Genomic DNA, 20,007 nt, shown 5'->3' with positions numbered 1-20,007 from the left:
TGGGGTGGTGAGGAGAACATTCCGGAATTCCGGGGAATTCCTGCTGCTGGAAGCTGTGGGAGAAATGGGGTGGGTGAGAGAAAGTTCTGGAATTCCGGGGTTTCCCGACGCTGGAAGCTGTGGGAGAAATGAGGTGGTGAGGAGAATGTTCTGGAATTCTGGGGTTGTCCCGCTGCCGGAAGCTGTGGGAGAACGTTCCGGAATTCCGGGGGTTTCTCCTGCTGCCGGGAGGTGTGGGAGAGATGGGGTGGGGGGAGAACGTTCCGGAATTCCGGGGGTTTCTCCTGCCGCCGGAAGGCGTGGGAGAAATGGGGTGGGGGGAGAACGTTCTGGAATTCCGGGGGTTTCTCCTGCCGCCGGGAGGTGTGGGAGAGATGGGGTGGGGGGAGAACGTTCTGGAATTCCGGGGGTTTCTCCTGCCGTTGGAAGGCGTGGGAGAGATGGGGTGGGGGGAGAACGTTCCGGAATTCCGGGGGTTTCTCCTGCCGTTGGAAGGTGTGGGAGAGATGGGGTGGGGGGAGAACGTTCTGGAATTCCAGGGAATTCCTGCCGTCGGGAGGTGTGGGAGAGATGGGGTGGGGGGAGAACGTTCTGGAATTCCGGGGGTTTCTCCTGCCGTTGGGAGGTGTGGGAGAGATGGGGTGGGGGGAGAACGTTCCGGAATTCCGGGGGTTTCTCCTGCCGTCGGGAGGTGTGGGAGAAATGGGGTGGGGTGAGAACGTTCTGGAATTCCGGGGAATTCCTGCCGTTGGAAGGTGTGGGAGAAATGGGGTGGGGGGAGAACGTTCTGGAATTCCGGGGGTTTCTCCTGCCGTCGGGAGGTGTGGGAGAGATGGGGTGGGGGGAGAACGTTCCGGAATTCCGGGGGTTTCTCCTGCCGCCGGGAGGTGTGGGAGAGATGGGGTGGGGGTGGGTGGGAATCGGGGGTGGGGGGAGGGGTGAGTGAGGGGAGGGGTCCTAAAAATGGGGGGTGGAAGCGCCCGCAGGGGAGGCGCGGCCAGGGATCCCCCAAACCTGCCCGGGGACCCCAAAACCAGCCCAGGGGAACCCTAAAGCTGGACCCCAAACCCAGAGCAGAGACCCCACAAACCAGCCCAGGGACCCCAAATCAGCCCAGGGACCCCCAAACCAATCCAGGGACCCCAAACCCAGAGCAGAGACCCCACAAACCAGCCCAGGGACCCCAAAACCAGTTTGGAGATCCCTAAATCACTCCAGGAATGCCCAAACCCAGCCCAGTGACCCCAAAACCAGTCCAGGGACCCCCAAACCAATCCAGGGACCCCAAAACCAGTCCAGGGACCCCCAAACCAGTCCAGGGACCCCAAAACCAGTCCAGGGACCCCCAAACCAATCCAGGGACCCCCAAACCAGTCCAACGACCCCAAAACCAGTCCAGGGACCCCAAACCTGCCCAGGGATCCCCCAAACCTGCCCAAAATCGGTCCAGGGATCCCCAAATCGGTTTGGAGACCCTAAAGCAGTCCAGAAACCCCTAAACCAGTCCAGGAACCCCAAACCCAGTCCAGGGACCCCAAAATCGGTTCAGGGATCCCAAAATCAGTTTGGAGACGCTAATCTGGTCCAGAGACACCCAAACTGGTCCAGAGATCCCCCAAACCAGTCCAGGGACCCCAAAATGGGTTTGAGGAACCCTAAACCAGTTCAGGGATCCCCCAAAACTGCCCGGGGACCCCAAAACTGGTTTGGGGAACCCTAAACCAATCCAGGGATCTCCCAAACCCGTCCAGGGACCCCACAAACCACTCCAGGGACCCCTAAACCAGTCCAGGGGTCCCCCAAACCTCTCTGGGGACCCCAAAATCGGTTCAGGGATCCCAAAACCAGTTTGGGGAACCCTAAACCAGTCCAGAAACCCCTAAACCAGTCGAGGGACCTCAAAATCAGTTTGGGGACCCCAAAAGTAGCCCAGGGACCCCTAAATCAGCCCAGGGACCCCTAAAGCAGTCCAGGGACCCCAAACCTGTCCAGGGATTCCCAATTCCAGCCCAGGGACCCCAAACCAGTTCAGGGACCCCCAGCCCAGTGCAGACACACCCCAAAACCAGTTCAAGGACCCCAAACCCACCCAGAAACCCTTAAACCAGTCCAGGGACCCCAAACCAGTCCAGGGACCCCAACACCAGTTTGGGGACCCCAAAACCAGTCCAGAAACCCCTAAACCAGTTTGAGGACCCCAAAACCAGTTCAGGGATCCTAAAACCAGTCCAGAAACCCCTTATCTAGTCCAAAGGTAGGGACTATCTAAACCAGTCCAGGGATCCCCCAAACCTGCCTGGGGACCCCAAAACCAGTTCAGAGATGCTGCAAACCAGTCCAGGGATCCCCCAAACCTGCCTGGGGACCCCTAAACCAGTCCAGGGACCCCTAAACCAGCCCAGGGACCCCTAAATCACTCCAGAGACCCCAAACCAGCCCAGGGATGCCCAAACCAGTCCAGGGACCCCAAACCAGCCCAGGGACCCCTAAACCAGTCCAGAGACCCCAAACCAGCCCAGGGACTCCTAAAATAGTCCAGGAACCCCAAAATCACTCCAGAGACCCCACAAACCAGTTGAGGGACCCCAAAACCACTCCAGGGATGCCCAAAACCAGTCCTGGAATTCCCAAAACCACTCCAGAGAGCCCCCAAACCAGTCCAGAGACCCCAAACCATTCCAGGGACCCCAAACCAGTTCAGAAACCTCTTAACCAGTCCAGGGACCCCAAAACCAGTTTGGGGAGCCCAGAGCCAGTCCAGACACATTCCAAAACCAGTCCAAGGACCCCAAAACCACTCCAGGGACCCCCAAACCTGTCCAAAAACCCCAAAACCACTCCAGGGACCCCCCAAACCAGTCCAGGGATTCCCAAACCCACTCTAGGGACCCCAAAACCAGTTTGGGGAACCCTAAACCAGTGCAGGGACCCCAACACCAGTTTGGGGAACCCTAAAGCAGACAAGGGACCCCCAAACCTGTTCAGAGACCCCCAAACCGGTTTGGAGATCCCTAAACCAGTCCAGGGAGCCCAAACCAGTCCAGGGACCCCAAAACCAGTCCAGGGACCCCAAACCTGCCCAGGGACCCCAAAACCAGTCCAGAGACCCCAAACCAGCCCAGGGACCCCAAACCAGTACAGGGACCCCAAAACCAGTACAGGGACCCCAAAACCAGTCCAGGGACCCCAAACCAGTACAGGGACACCAAAACCAGTCCAGGGCCCCCAAACCAGTCCAGAGACCTCAAAAAGAGTTCAGGGACCCCCAAACCAGTCCAGGGACTCTAAACCAGTCTGGAGACCCCAAAACCAAGTTTGGGGACCCCAAAAAGAGTTCAGGGACCCCTAAACCCCCCAAACCAGTCCAGGGACTCATAAACCAAACCAGGGACCCCCAAAGCAATCCAGGGACGCCCTGAACCAGTCCAGGAACCCCAAGAGCAGTTCAGGATCGCCTAAACCACTGGAGGGACCCCCAAACCACTCGACGGACCCCAAAACCAGTTCAGGGACCCCAAAACCAGTTTGAGGACCCCCAAACCAGTCCAGAGACCCTCAAACCCAGTCCAGGGATCCCCCAAACCCCTCCAGGACCCCCCAACTCCCCCCAAATGAACCCCGGGACCCCCAAACCCTTCCCGGGCCCCCCTCAAATCCCCCAAACCCCGCCCCTCCCACAACCCACCCCAGCCATCCCCTAAATCCACCCTGAGGAACCCCAAAACCCACCCCGCCCCTCCCTTGGGGACCCCCCAAAAATCCCCTCAGGGACCCCCCGGGATCCCCAATCCAGCCCGTCCCACCCACAGGCTCCTTCCCATCCTCCCCAAGCCAGCCCGGGACCCCTCCCCAACCCCTCTGAGCCCCCCCAGGGGCGCCCCCAGACCCCCCAAACCCGCACGGGGTCCCCCCGATGTGCGGAGCCCCCCCCGGGACCCCCCGAACCCCCAAAGCCGCCCCGGCGCCCCCCCCAACATGGCGTCCCCCACTCACCGCCTGCCCGCAGCCCCCGCCCGCCCCTGCCCCGACGGGAGCTCCGCCTGCGGGGCTGCGCGCTGCGCCCGCCAATCAGCGAGCGGGATCCACCCTAAGGGCGGAACATCCCAGTTTTATTGGCTGTTCTAGCTGTCTGTCAAAATTCATCCTAGCGTCTCATTGGTTGGTGGTGTGTAGGCGGGCGAATCGGGGTGCTCTGATGTTTATTGGTTTGCGTTGCTGTCAATCACTAATGTCTGCTTTCCTATTGGCTAGCGCGCTGTTGGAGCGGGAGGTTCACTCTGAGGCGGCGGCTCCGGGTTCCCTCCCGAGCACCGCTCGATCCCAGATCTCGATCCCGGTCCCAGTCAGTGAGCGGGATCCACCCTAAGGGCGGAACGTCACAATTTTATTGGCTATTCTAGCTGTCTGTTAAACTTCATCGTAGTAGGGTCTCATTGGTTGGTGGTGTGTGGGCGAGCGCTTCGCGGTACTCTGGTGTTTATTGGCTTGCTTTGCTGTCAGTCATGAATCTCTGCATTCCTATTGGCTATCTCGAGGTCGGAGAGGGAGGTTCGCTCTGAGGCGGCGGCTCCGGGGTCCCTCCTGAGCTCCGCTCGATCCCCGGTCCCGATCCCGGTCCCGATCCCGGTTCCAATCAACGAGCGGGATCCACCCTAAGGGCGGAACATCACAATTTTATTGGTTATTCTAGCTGTCTGTCAAAGTTTATCATGCCGTCTAATTGGTTGGTGGTGTGTGGGCGGGTGAATCGGGGTACTCTGATGTTTATTGGTTTGCGTTGCCGTCAATCAGGAATGCCTGCCTTCCTATTGGGTAACGCGCGGTCGGAGCGGGAGGTTCGCTCTGAGGCGGCCCCGGGTTCCCCCCCGAGCTCCCCGGTCCCGATCCCGGTCCCGATCCCGGTCCCGGTTCCGGTCGCGGTTCCAATCCCCGATCCCGCGGCCACCGGGAGCTGAGGGCGCTGCCGAAGCGCTGGGAACCGGAATCCCTGCGGGAACAGCGGCGCAAACCCAGCCCGGTCCTGCTGAGGGCCCGCGCGGGAAATCGTGAGGGGAAAATTCCTGAGGGGAACCCCAGAATTGCTGTGGGGGCAGGGCTGGGTTAGGGGTCCTTGGGGTGGTTTTGGGGTTCTCTGTGATGATTTTGGGGGTCCCGGGGAAGTTTCTGGGTGGTTTTGGGGCGCTGGGCAGGGGGAGACTCCCTGGGCTGGTTTGGGGGTCCCTGTGGGGTTTTGGGGTCCCTGAGCTGGTTTGGGGGACCCTGGGTTGGTTTTGGAGCGCTCTGCGATGGTTTTGGGGGTCCCGGGGAAAGTTTCTGGGGTGGTTTTGGGGCGCTGGGCAAGGGGAGGGTCCTTGGGGTGATTTTGGGGGGCTCTGCGATGATTTTGGGGATCCCGGGGAATTTTCTGGGGTGGTTTTGGGGCGCGCTGCGATGATTTTGGGAATGCCGGGGAATTTTGGGGTGCTGGTGAAGGGAGAGGCTCCCTGGGCTGGTTTTGGGGTCCCTGCGGGGTCTTGGGGCGCTCTGCGATGATTTTGGGGGTCCCGGGGAAGTTTCTGGGGTGGTTTTGGGGCGCTGGGCAGGGCGAGACTCCCTGGGCTGGTTTTGGGGTCCCTGCGGGGTTTTGGGGCGCTCTGCGATGGTTTTGGGGGTCCCGGGGAAGTTTCTGGGCTGGTTTTGGGTTCCCTGTGGGGTTTTTGGTGTGTCCCTGCAATAGGAGTCGCCTTTTAGGGCTTTCCCCTATGAAATCCCCGATAAAATCCCCCACTCCGATCCAGCTCACAAAAACACCCGCGGCTTCTTTGTCGCGATGTCCCCGCCCTGTCGCGACAGCGGCGACCGGAAGTCGCGCCATGGGGGACCGGAATGCGGGGAGCACCTTTGAGGTTGGTACGGCAATAAAAACGCTCCGGGTGGAACCAACAGCGGGGGGACCGGGAGAACGCGACCTTGGGGACATTTTGGGGACAAACAAAATCCCAAATTCCCAAATCTCATCCCGAATTCCCAAATCCCACCCCGAATTCCCAAATCCCACCCCGAATTCCCAAATTCCCGCCCTTTCCCCGCTCCAAAAGGCACCCGGAACCAGCAGCGCTTTCCATACGGAGCTTTATTCACACGCGAGGGAGGGGCCGCAGCCCCCCCCCAAATACAGAATTCGGCGCCCCCTTTTTGGGGGGACCCCAAAAATCCAAACCCCCCCCCCCCCGTGTGGGGTGAGGGGAGGAAAATTCCCGAAGGAATTCCCGAGGGAATTCCCGGGATCGGGGGAATCCTGGGAAAACCCCGGGGGAGGGAGCAGGGCCGGGTCTGTCCCTTTAAATTCGGATTTTTATATTTTTTTATCCATTAATTTTTATGTCGTTTTATTTAATTAATAACAATAAATAAAAACCTCGAGGCTTTAAAAAAAAAATAAACCCCCAAAAAAACCCACCGGGAAAAAATGATTTAAAAACTAATGAGTGAGGCCCAGAAATTAATTAAGAATTAATTAAAACTTAATTAAGCCAAGGAGGAAAATTGGGGGTCCCCTGGCAGTGAGCAGAGCTGGGAGGTAGCGCTGGGTTGGCCCCACCACCCCCAGTTTGGGGACCCCCCCATACCCCAATTTGGGGACCCCCACCCTAATTTGGGGACCCCACCCTAATTTGGGGACCCCCCCAGTTTGGGGACATCACCCATGGGACCCCCATTTTTGGGACCGTCCTCATTTCGGGGACCCCCTTTATGGGATCCCCTGTTTTGGGGACCTTCTCCATTTTGGGGACCCCCGTTTTGGGGACTGTCCCCACCCTGGTGACCTTCTCCATTTTTGAGACCTCCACCTTGGGGACCCCCAATTTTGGGGACCATCCCCATCCCTATTTTGGGGACCCCCTTCATGGGACCCTTCATTTTGAGGACCTTCTCCATTTTGGGGACCTTCTCCACCTTGGGGACCCCCATTTTGGGGACCACCCCCATCCCCATTTTGGGGACCCCCTTCATGGGACCCTTCATTTTGGGGACCTTCTCCACCTTGGGGACCTTCTCCACCTTGGGGACCCCCATTTTGGGGACCTTCTCCATTTTAGGGGACCGTCCCCACCTTGGTGACCCCTCCATTTTAGGGACTTTCAATGGGACCCCCCCCATTTTGGGGACCCCCCCTCCATTTTGGGGACCATCCCCACCTTGGTGACCTTCTCCATTTTGGGGACCTTCTCCATTTTGGGGACCATCCCCATTTTGGGGACCCCCTTCATGGGACCCCCCCTTTTGGGGACTGTCTCCACCTTGGAGAGCCCCCCTCAGTTTGGGGACATCACCCATGGGACCCCAGTTTTAGGGACCATCTCCATTTTGGGGACCCCGTCAATTTTGGGGACTGTCCCCACCTTGGTGACCTTCTCCATTTTGGGGACCATCCCCACCTTGGGGACCATCCCCATTTTGGGGACCCCCTTCAATGGACTCTCAATTTTGGGGACCTTCTCCACCTTGGGGACCCCCCCACAAGCTTTGGGGAGCCCCCTCCATTTTGGGGACCCCCCAGTTTGGGGACTGTCCCCACCTTGGTGACCTCCTCTATTTTGGGGACCATCTCCACCTTGGTGACCCCATTTTGAGGACCTCCAACCCATGGGACCCCCCCCAATTTGGCGACCTTCTCCACCTTGGGGACCCCCATTTTGAGGACCCCTCCATGGGACTCTTCTCCATTTTGGGGACCCCCATGGGATCCCCCCCATTTTGGGGGACCGTCCCCACCTTGGTGACCCCTCAGTTTTAGGGACCTTCAATGGGACCCCCACCCATTCTGGGGACCTTCTCCAGCTTGGTGACCCCCCCAGTTTGGGGACCGTCCCCATTTTGGGGATCCCCCATGACCTCATCCCCATCTGGGTGACCCTTCCATTTTGGGGACCCCCTGTTTTGGGGACCCTCTCCACTTTGGGGACCCCTCTATTTGGGGACCATCTCCACCTTGGGGACCCCATTTTGAGGACCTCCAACCCATGGGACCCCCCCATTTTGGGGACCGTCCCCACCTTGGTGACCCCCCTATTTTGGGACCTTCAATGGGATCCCCCATTTTGGGGACCTTCTCCACCTTGGTGACACCCCCATTTTGGGACTTGGGGGCCATTTTGGGGCACCTCCATTTTGGGAAACCCCTCGATGGGACCCCCCCATTTAGGTGACCCCATCCCCACCTTGGTGACACGCCCAGTTTGAGGACATCACCCATGGAACCCCAATTTTGGTGACCCCATCCCCACCTTGGTGACACCCCCAGTTTGAGGACATCCCCCATGGAACCCCAATTTTGGGGACCATCCCCACCTTGGTGACCCCCAATTTGGGGACCTTCAATGGGATCCCCCATTTTGGGGACCTTCAATGGGACCCCCCATTTTGGGGACCATCCCCACCTTGGTGACACCCCCAGTTTGAGGACATCACCCATGGGACCCCCATTTTGGGGACCATCCCCACCTTGGTGACCCCCAATTTGGGGACCTTCAATGGGACCCCCCATTTTGGGGACCTTCAATGGGACCCCCCAATTTTGGGGACCATCCCCACCTTGGTGACCTCTCCGTTTTGGGGACCTCCCACCCATGGGACCCCCCCCCCCCCCCCCCCAATTTGGGGACCTTCTCCACTTTGGGGACCTCCCAGGACTTGGTGGCCATTTTGGGACCGACCCCCAGTTTTGGGGACCATCCCGTTTTTGGACCAACCTCCATTTTGGGGACCTTCTCCCTGCCTTGGGGACCATCCCAGGATCTTGGGGACCCCCCCACTGTGGGGACTTCTCCATTTTGGGGGACCTGATGGACATTGGGGGCACCAAGGTGGGACCTGGAAGCGGTGGCAGCACCAAGGTGGGACCTGGAGGAGATTTGGGGTCACCAAGGTGGGAAATGGGAGTGGTGGGGGCACCAAAGAGGTCCTGCTGGAGGCTGAGGGTCACCAAGGTGGGACCTGGAGAAGGTTTGGGGTCACCAAGGTGGGACCTGGAACTGGTGGGAGCACCAAGGTGGGTCCTGCTGGAGATAGGGAGTCACCAAGGTGGGACCTGGAGAAGATCTGGGGTCACCAAGATGGAACCTGGAGAAGATCTGGGGTCCCCAAGGTGGGACCTGGAGAAGATCTGGGGTCACCAAGATGGAACCTGGAGAAGATCTGGGGTCCCCAAGGTGGGACCTGGAGAAGATCTGGGGTCCCCAAGGTGGGACCTGGAGGATCTGAAGAAGATTGAAGGGCACCAAGGTGGGACCTGCTGGAAGTTGGAGGTCACCAAGGTGGGACTTGGGGGACACCAAGGTGGGACCTGGGGGACATTGGGGTCACCAAGGTGGGACCTGGAAGATCTGAAGAAGATTGAGGGGCACCAAGGTGGGGCCTGCTGGAGAGTGTCCAAGGTTGGACCTGGAGGAGACTTGGGGACACCAAGGTGGGACCTGGTGGAGACTGGGGGGCCCATCAGGGTGGGATGTCGAGGACCTGGTGGAGATCTGGGGTCACCAGAGTGGGACCTGGAGAAGATTTGGGGTCCCCAAGGTGGGACCGGGAAGAGGTGGGGTCACCAAGGTGGGTCCTGGTGGACATTGTGGGGCACCAAGGTGGCACCTGGAACTGGTGGGAGCACCAAGGAGGTCCTGCTGGACATTGGGGGTCATCAGGGTGGGACCTGGAGGATCTGAAGAAGATTGAGGGACACCAAGGTGGGACCTGGAGGACCTGGAGAAGATTGAGGGACACCAAGGTGGGACCTGGAGGATCTGAAGAAGATTGAGGGACACCAAGGTGGGACCTGCTGGAGGCTGGGGGGCACCAAGGTGGGACCTGGTGGAGATTGGGGTCCATCAGGGTGGCGTGTGGGGGACCTGGAGTAGATTGGAGGGCACCAAGGTGGGAGCTGGAAGATCTGAAGAAGATTGAGGGGCACCAAGGTGGGACCTGCAGGAGGGTGTCCAAGGTTGAACCTGGAGAAGATTTGAGGTCACCAAGGTGGGACCTGGAAGTGGTGGGGGCACCAAGGTGGGACCTGGAGGACCTGAAGAAGATTGAGGGGCACCAAGGTGGGACCTGGTGGAGATCTGGGGTCACCAAGGTGGAACCTGGAGGAGATCAGGGACACCAAGGTGGGTCCAGGAGGACACTGGGGACACCAAGATGGGCTGGGCAGGACCAGGTGGAGATGGGTGCCCTGGTGGGTCCTGGAGGAGATGATGGACACCAGGATGGGTCCAGGAGAAGCAGGAGGAGATGATGGACACCAGGATGGGTCCAGGAGAAGCAGGAGGAGATGATGGACACCAGGATGGGTCCAGGAGCTGGATGGACACTAGGAGGGGTTCAGGAGGACCAGGAGTTGATGGTGGACCCCAAAATGGCTCCAGGAGTCAATGGTGGACCCCAAGATGGGCTCAAGAGTTGGGTGGACACCAAGACGAACCCAGGAGGACCAGGGGCAGGTGATGCACCCCAAGATGGCTCCAGGAGGACCATGAGAAGATAATGAACCCCAAGATTGGTCCAAGAGTTGATGGTGGAAACCAGGATGGGTTCAGGAGGACCAGGAGGAGACGATGAACCCCAAAATGGCTCCAGGAGCTGATGGTGGACACCAAGATGGACCCAGGAGGAGAAGGTGGGCACCAGGATGGGCCCAGGAGAACCATGAGGAGATGATGAACCCCCAGATGGCTCCAGGAGCTGATGGTGGACCCCCAGATAGGTTCCGGAGGAGATGGTGGGCACCAGGACGGGCCCAGGAGAACCAGGAGCAGCAGATGGGAGGTCCTGGGACAGCTCCAACAGGGCCGGGCAGAGCCGGTGGGTCCAGGACAGGTCCTGGTGGTGCCAACGTGGTGGGACAGGATGGACACGGTGACACGAGGGGACACCCGGCCCACCCGGCTCCTCCAGGATGGACAATCGGCCACCACGACCCCCCCAGGGCCACCACTCCCATGGGGACCTCCCAGGTCTCCTCCCTGATGGGGACCGTGGTCACTGAGGTCCCCTGGTGTCCAGGTGACCTCCTCAACCCCATGGAGATCCCCCAGGGCCAGGATGTTCCTCAGGACCCCCCAGAGAAGAACCGGGCGGTGACACAGCCAGAAGGTCGGGGTGGACCTCAAGGACTTCTCCTTGTCCGGGTGGGGAAGGATGGAGACAATCCCTGGATGTTCTCCGGCCAGGAGGTCCAGCTGGAGATGGAGCTCGGCATGAGGTGAGCGTGGAGAAGCTCATGGAGCTCCTGGTTCTTGGTGGAGATGGAGCTCAGCACGTGGACCTCCAGGTTCTTCATGAAGATGGAGCTCACCACGTGGTGAAGAACCTCACGGACCTCCAGGTTCTTGGTGGACATGGAGCTCACCACATGGTGAAGAACCTCATGGACTTCCAGGTTCTTGGTGGAGATGGAGCTCACCACATGGACCTCAGGGTTCTTGGTGGAGATGGAGCTCCTCACATGGTGAATTTGGAGAACCTCATGGACCTCCTGTTCTTGGTGGAATTGGAGCTCACCACGTGGTGAAGTTGAAGAACCTCATGGACCTCCAGGTTCTTGGTGGAGATGGAGCTCACCACGTGGTGAGGCTGGAGAACCACATGGATCTCCTGGTTCTTGGTGTAGATGGAGTTCCCCATGTGGTGAAGAACCTCATGGACCTCCAGTTTCCTGGTGGAGATGGAGCTCACCACATAGTAAATTTGTAGAACCTTATGGACCTCCAGGTTTCAGTGTAGATGGAACTCACCACGTGGTGAAGAACCTCATGGACCTCCAGGTTCTTGGTGGAGATGGAGCTCACCACGTGGTGAAGAATCTCATGGACTTGGTGGAGATGGGGCTCCACACATGCTGAAGAACCTCATCGACCTCCAGGTTCTTGGTGGACATGGAGCTCCCCACATGGACCTCCAGATTATTGGTAAAGATGGAACTCACCACAAGGTGAGGTTGGAGAACCTCATGGATCTCCTGCTCCTTGGTGGAGATGGAGCTCACCACAAGGTGAAGTTGGAGAACTTCAAAAACCTCCAGATTCTTGGTGCAGATGGAGCTCCCCACATGGACCTCCAGGTTCTTGGTGCAGATGGAGCTCCCCACATGGACCTCCAGGTTCTTGGTGCAGATGGAGCTCACCACACAGTGAAGAACCACATGGACCTCCTGGTTCTTGGTGGACATGGAGCTCACCACACAGTGAAGAACCTCATGGACCTCCTCCTTCCTGGTGTAGATGGATCTCCCCACATGGTGAAGAACTTTCTGGTTCCTGGTGGAGATGGGTGCCACCACGTGGTGGAGAACCTCATGTTCCCGGTGTAGATGGATCTCCCCACATGGTGAAGAACCTCATGGACCTCCTGTTCCTGGTGGAGATGGGTGCCACCACGTGGTGAAGAACCTCCTGTTCCTGGTGGAGATGGATCTCCCCACATGGTGAAGAACCTCACGGACCTCCTGGTTCCTGGTGGAGATGGATCTCACCACGTGATGGAGAACCTCACAGACCTCCAGGTTCTTGGTGGAGATGGATCTCACCACATGGTGAAGAACCTCGTGGACCTCCTGGTTCCTGGTGGAGATGGATCTCACCACGTGATGGAGAACCTCACAGACCTCCAGGTTCTTGGTGGAGATGGATCTCACCACATGGTGGAGAACCTCATAAACCTCCAGGTTCTTGGTGGAGATGAATCTCACTACATGGTGAAGAACCTCGTGGACCTCCTGGTTCCTGGTGGAGATGGATCTCACCACATGGTGAAGAACCTCACAGACCTCCAGGTTCTTGGTGGAGATGGATCTCACCACATGGTGAAGAACCTCACGGACCTCCAGGTTCTTGGTGGAGATGGATCTCACCACATGGTGAAGAACCTGCTGTTCCTGGTGGAGATGGATCTCCCCACATGGTGAAGAACCTCCCGTTCCTGGTGCAGAGAGGCCACCACGTGGGGACAGCGACCCTGGCAGGGGACAGCGGTGGGGCGGGGCCGGCGGTGGCCGCTATAGGACGCCCTCCATGAAGCTGGTGTCCAGGTGCTGGATGAGGACGCGGATGAAGGACATCTCCTTGCGCGTGTTCTCGAAGATGACGCGCGGGTCGTCCGAGCGGCAGCGCAGGCAGTTGGGCGCCATCACCATGGCCAGGTTGTTCACGTCCATCTTGGTCACCGCCACGTTGGCCGGCTGCACGAACACCTGCGGGTGGGGCAGCAGAAAGGGGCACGTCAGCGGGCGGTGGGACACCGGGTGGACACGGTTCTTCATCTTGCGGTGACCACAGAGAAGCCAAAAGCCACCTCAGGAGAAGGAACCAGGAGGTCACCAGGAGCTCCAACTCATGGGGTGGATGGAGGAAGATGGAGGTGATGGGGTTGGTGGAGCTCCTGGTTCTTCTCATGGTGACCTTGAGGAACCCAAAAGCACCTCAGGAGAAAGAACCAGGAGGTCACCAGGAACATGAACTCATGGGGTGGGAGAAGGGAGATGGAGGTGATGGGATTGGTGGAGCTCCTGGTTCTTCTCATGGTGACCTTGAGGAACCCAAAAGCACCTCAGGAGAAAGAACCAGGAGGTCACCAGGAACATGAACTCATGGGGTGGGAGAAGGGAGATGGAGGTGATGGGGTTGGTGGAGCTCCTGGTTCTTCTCATGGTGACCTTGGAGAACCCAAAACCACGTCAGGACAAGGAACCAGGAGCAGCAACCCATGGGGTGGAAGGAGAAAGGTGGAGGTCAGCGGGCGGTGGGACACCAGGTGGACACGGTTCTTCATCTTGCGGTGACCACAGAGAAGCCAAAAGCCACCTCAGGAGAAGGAACCAGGAGGTCACCAGGAGCTCCAACTCATGGGGTGGATGGAGGAAGATGGAGGTGATGGGGTTGGTGGAGCTCCTGGTTCTTCTCATGGTGACCTTGAGGAACCCAAAACCACCTCAGGAGAAGGAACCAGGAGGTCACCAGGAGCTCCAACTCATGGGGTGGATGGAGGAAGATGGAGGTGATGGGGTTGGTGGAGCTCCTGGTTCTTCTCATGGTGACCTTGAGGAACCCAAAACCACCTCAGGAGAAAGAACCAGGAGGTCACCAGGAACATGAACTCATGGGGTGGGAGAAGTGAGATGGAGGTGATGGGATTGGTGGAGCTCCTGGTTCTTCTCATGGTGACCTTGGAGAACCCAAAACCACGTCAGGACAAGGAACCAGGAGCAGCAACCCATGGGGTGGAAGGAGAAAGGTGGAGGTCAGCGGGTGGTGGGACACCAGGTGGACACGGTTCTTCATCTTGCGGTGACCACAGAGAAGCCAAAAGCCACCTCAGGAGAAGGAACCAGGAGGTCACCAGGAGCTCCAACTCATGGGGTGGATGGAGGAAGATGGAGGTGATGGGGTTGGTGGAGCTCCTGGTTCTTCTCATGGTGACCTTGAGGAACCCAAAAGCACCTCAGGAGAAGGAACCAGGAGGTCACCAGGAGCTCCAACTCATGGGGTGGGAGAAGGGAGATGGAGGTGATGGGATTGGTGGAGCTCCTGGTTCTTCTCATGGTGACCTTGAGGAACCCAAAAGCACCTCAGGAGAAAGAACAAGGAGGGTCAACCAGGAGCATGAACTCATGGGGTGGGAGGAGAAAGATGGAGGTGATGGGATTGGTGGAGCTCCTGGTTCTTCTCATGGTGACCTTGAGGAACCCAAAAGCACCTCAGGAGAAAGAACCAGGAGAATCAACCAGGATTATGAACTCATGGGGTGGGAGAAGAAAGATGGAGGTGATGGGGTTGGTGGAACTCCTGGTTCTTCTCATGGTGACCTTGAGGAACCCAAAACCACCTCAGGAGAAGGAACCTGGAGGTCACCAGGAGCACCAACTCATGGGGTGGTAGAAGGGAAATGGAGGTGATGGGGTTGGTGGAACTCCCAGTTCTTCTCTTGATGACCTCGAAGAACCCAAAAACACCTCAGGAGAAGGAACCAGGAGCACCAACCCATGGAATGGTAGAAGGGAAATGGAGATGATGGGGTTGGTGGAACTCGTGGTTCTTTTGTCACCATGAGGTGAAGGTGGAGAACCCAAAACCACCTCAAGAGAAGGAACCTGGAGGTCACCAGGAGCACAAACTCATGGGGTGGTAGAAAGGAGATGGAAGTGATGGGATTGATGAAACTCCAGGTTCTTCTCATTGTGACCTCGGAGAACCCAAAACCACCTCAGGAGAAGGAACCAGACCTGTAGGTCACCAGGAACATGAACTCATGGGGTGGTAGACGGGAAATGGAAAGGATGGCATTGGTGAAACTCCTGGTTCTTCTTGAAGAACCCAAAACCACTTCAGGAGAAGCAACGAGGAGGGTCACAAGAAGAACCAACTCATGGGGCAGTAGAAGAGAAACGGAAGTTCTGGGATTGCTGAAACTCCCGGTTCCTCTCATTGTCACCTCGGAGAACCCAAAACCACGTCAGGAGAAAAAACCAGGAGCACCAACCCATGGGGTGGTAGAAGGAAAATGGAAGCAACGGGATTGGTGGAACTCCTGGTTCTTCTCATGGAAACCTTGGAGAACCCAAAACCACGTCAGGAGAAGGAACCAGGAGCACCAGCTCGTGAAGTGGCAGAAGGAAAACGGAAGTGATGGGGTTGGTGAAACTCTTGGTTCCTCTCATGGTGACCTCGAAGAACCCACAACCACGTCAGGAGAAGGAACCAGGAGCACCAACCCATGGAATGGGAGTAGAAAGTTGGAAGTGATGGGATTGGTGAAACTCCTGGTTCTTCTCACAGTGAACCCAAAACCACATCAGGAGAACCAACCAGACCTGGAGGTCACCAGGAGCACCAACTCACGGGGCGGTAGAAGAGAAACGGAAGTGCTGGGATTGCTGAAACTACAGGTTCTTCTCATGGTGACCTCGGAGAACCCAAAACCACGTCAGGAGAAGGAACCAGGAGCACCAACCCATGAAGTGGCAGAAGGAAAACGGAAGTGATGGGGTTGGTGAAACTCCTGGTTCCTCTCATGGTGACCTCTAAGAACCAAAAGCCACCTCAGGAGAAGGAACCAGGAGCACCAACCCATCGGGTGGTAGACGGGAAACGTGAGTGATGGGGTTGGTGAAACTCCTGGTTCCTCTCATGGTGACCTCTAAGAACCCAAAGCCACCTCAGGAGAAGGAACCAGGAGCACCACCCCACGGGGTGGTAGACGGGAAATGGAAGTGATGGGGTTGGTGAAACTCCTGGTTCCTCTCATGGTGACCTCTAAGAACCCAAAGCCACCTCAGGAGAAGGAACCAGGAGCACCAACCCACGGGGTGGTAGACGGGAAATGGAAGTGATGGGGTTGGTGGAACTCCTGGTTCCTCTCATGGTGATCTCTAAGAACCCAAAGCCACCTCAGGAGAAGGAACCAGGAGCACCAACCCATGGGGTGGAACGAGAAAGATGGAGATGATGGGGTTGGTGGAACTCCTGGTTCCTCTCATGGTGACCTCTAAGAACCAAAAGCCACCTCAGGAGAAGGAACCAGGAGCACCAACCCATCGGGTGGTAGACGGGAAACGTGAGTGATGGGGTTGGTGAAACTCCTGGTTCCTCTCATGGTGACCTCTAAGAACCCAAAGCCACCTCAGGAGAAGGAACCAGGAGCACCAACCCACGGGGTGGTAGACGGGAAATGGAAGTGATGGGGTTGGTGGAACTCCTGGTTCCTCTCATGGTGATCTCTAAGAACCCAAAGCCACCTCAGGAGAAGGAACCAGGAGCACCAACCCATGGGGTGGAACGAGAAAGATGGAAGTGATGGGGTTGGTGGAACTCCTGGTTCCTCTCATGGTGACCTCTAAGAACCCAAAGCCACCTCAGGAGAAGGAACCAGGAGCACCAACCCATGGGGTGGTAGACGGGAAATGGAAGTGATGGGCTTGGTGACCCCATAACCACGTCCGGACGCCCACCCCCACCCTTGGGTCCCGCCCCACCGGGAGGTCCCCGTGGGCACCTGGAGGAACCGGATGAGGTAGCAGAGCACCATCCTGTTGATGCGGGGCAGCGCGTGGACCACGGCCACGGCGGCCTCGGGGCTCTCGTAGTGCGAGATGCAGCGCTCGTAGAACTCGTGCGGGATCAGCGGCTCCTCCAGCTCGCGGTACCACAGCTTCAGCAGCGACGCTGCGGGAGACAACCCGCCGTGCCGTGAGGACCTCCCGCCGCTGGGGACGGAGGTCCCACCAGCAGACACCGCCCCCAGGTCCTACCGGGAACGTGCGGGTCCTCCAGGCCGGTGGGGATCTTCCATTGGTCCACCTGGAGCTTGAGGGCGTTGACCTCGTCGATGTCGCCGGGGACCCTGCGGGGATGGAGGGGTCGGTGGGGTGGGACCGGCGGGGACATCCCGGACCTGCAGAGCTGGGTGGTCCAGGAGAACCCGGAGGGGACGTCAGCTGGGCACGGAGATGGTGGGGGCCACCAAGATTCCACCATGACTCTGGTGGCCACCATGGAGAAACCTCTGTGGCCTTGGAGACATCTTGGGAGCTTGGTGCCATCGGGAGCCCATCTTGGGGGACATCATGGACCGATGGGGACATCCCGGATCTGCAGCTCTGGGTGGTCCAGGAGAACCAGGTGGGGACGTCAGCTGGGCAGGGAGATGGTGGGGGCCACCAGGAGGCCATCTTGGGGCAGATCATGGAGGAACCTCCACGGCCTTGGAGGTGTTTTGGGACCTTGGTTTCACCAAGAACTCACCATGACTGTGGTGGCCACCATGGAGAAACCTCCATGGAGCAAGGAGAAGCTGGATGGTGCCACTAAGATTCCACTATGACTCTGGTGGCCACCATGGAGAAACCTCCATGGCCTTGGAGACATCTTGGGAGCTTGGTGCCACCAGGAGCCCATCTTGGGGGACATCGTGGAGGAACCTCCATGGCCTTGGTGACATTTTGGGAGCTTGGTGCCACCAAGATCTTGCCAGGACCTCCATGGAGAAACCTCCATGACCTTGGAGACATCTTGGGAGTTGGTGCCACCAACATCCCACCATGACTTTGGTGGCCACCATGGAGAAACCTCCATGGCCTTGGAGGTGTTCTGGGACCTTGGTGTCACCAAGACCTCACCATGACTGGTGGACACCATGGAGAAACCTCTATGGACTTGGAGCCATCTTGGGAGCTTGGTGCCACCAAGAGCCCATCGTGGGGGACATCAGGGAGAAACCTCCATGGCCTTGGAGCTGTTTTGGGACCTTGGTGCCACCATGACCTGACCATGACTGTGGTGGCCACCATGGAGAAACCCCTATGGACCAAGGAGAAGTTGGTGGGACCCGCCTGGATGGTGCCACCAAGACCTCGCCATGACTGTGGTGGCCACCATGGAGCAAGAAGAAGTTGGAGGGACCCACGACTGGTGGCAACCATGGAGAAACCTCCATGGCCTTGGAACTCTCTTGGGAGCTTCTTGGTGCCACCAAAATCCCACCATGACTGTGGCGGCTTCCATGGAGAAACCTCTATGGACTTGGACTAAGGAGAAGTTGAGGGAACCCAGTGGATGGTGACCACCAAGACCTCACCATGACTGTGGTGGCCACCATGGAGCAAGGAGAAGTTGGAGGGACCCACCTGGATGGTGCCACCAAGACCCTGCCGTGACTTTGGTGGACACCATAGAGGATCCTCCATGGCCTTGGAGCCGTCTCGGGACCTTGGTGCAACCAAGAACCCACCATGACTCTGGTGGCCACCATGGAGAAACCTCTGTGGAGCAAGGAGAAGCTGGAGGGACCCACCTGGATGGTGCCATGACTGTGGTGGCCACCATGGAGAAACATCCACGGTCTTGGAAACATCTTGGGAGCTTGGTGCCACCAGGACCTCACCATCACTGTGGTGGCCACCATGGAGCGAGGAGAAGTTGGAGGGACCCACGACTGGTGGCCACTATGGAGAAACCTCCATGTCCCGGGAGCCGTTTTGGGACCTTGGTGCCACCGAGACCTCACCATGACTTTGGTGGCCACCATGAAGGAACCTCCATGGAGCAAGGAGAACCTGGATGGTGCCAGCAAAACCCCACCACGACTTTGGTGTCCACCATGAACGAACCCCATGGCCTTGGAGGAGAAGGAAGTTGAGGGAACCCAGTGGATGGTGCCACCAAGATCCCACCATGGCTGTGGTGACCACCATGGAGAAACCTCTACGGAGCAAGGAGAGCCTGGAGGGACCCACTGGATGGTGCCACCAACATCCCACCATGACTTTGGTGGCCACTGTGGAGAAACCTCCATGGTTTTGGACCTCGTTTGGGAGCTTGGTGCCACTAAGACCCCACCATGACTGTGGTGGCCACCATGGAGAAACCCCCATGACCTTGGACCCATTCTGGGACCTTGGTGCCACCAAGACCTCACCATGACTGTGGTGGCCACCATGGAGAAACCCCCATGACCTTGGACCCATTCTGGGACCTTGGTGCCACCAAGACCTCACCATGACTGTGGTGGCCACCATGGAGAAACCTCCATGGCCTTGGAGCAGATTTGGGACCTTGGTGCCACCAAGACCTCACCATGACTGTGGTGGCCACCATGGAGAAACCTCCATGGCCTTGGAGCAGATTTGGGACCTTGGTGCCACTAAGACCCCACCATGACTGTGGTGGCCACCATGGAGAAACCCCCATGACCTTGGACCCATTTTGGGACCTTGGTGCCACCGAGACCCCACCATGACTTTGCTGTCCACCATGGAGAAACCCCTGTGACCTTGGACCCATTCTGGGACCTTGGTGCCACCAAGACCCCACCATGACCGTAGTGGCCACCATGAAGGAACCCCCGTGGACCAAGGAGAACCTGGATGGTGCCACCAAAACCCCACCACAGCTTTGTTGTCCACCACCAACGATCCCCATGACCTTGGAGCACCCACCAGAGCAGAAGAACCCCAGAAACCCAAACTTCACGAGAACCTCCATCTCA

The 20,007-nt window shown here is 58.2% G+C and overlaps 1 protein-coding gene across 1 annotated transcript in view; it reads right to left on the bottom strand.

Annotated features, from left to right (window-relative positions):
• Positions 1–13,024: 13,024 nt before the first annotated feature.
• The window catches only part of ARHGAP39 (Rho GTPase activating protein 39), a 150,587-nt gene continuing 143,604 nt past the window's right edge, over positions 13,025–20,007 (bottom strand). The window contains exons 9-11 of the mRNA XM_059482033.1: positions 17,273–17,364; positions 17,017–17,186; positions 13,025–13,219 (exon numbers count right to left, since the gene is read on the bottom strand). Coding sequence (XP_059338016.1) covers positions 13,025–13,219; positions 17,017–17,186; positions 17,273–17,364 — 457 coding nt within the window. The remainder of the gene's footprint in view (positions 13,220–17,016; positions 17,187–17,272; positions 17,365–20,007) is intronic.

Source organism: Ammospiza nelsoni, chromosome 1 (assembly GCF_027579445.1).
Source record: "Ammospiza nelsoni isolate bAmmNel1 chromosome 1, bAmmNel1.pri, whole genome shotgun sequence".
Classification (NCBI taxonomy): Eukaryota; Metazoa; Chordata; class Aves; order Passeriformes; family Passerellidae; genus Ammospiza; species Ammospiza nelsoni.
Note: the sequence above shows the minus strand (reverse complement) of the source record. Positions and strands in the feature narration are given on the sequence as shown.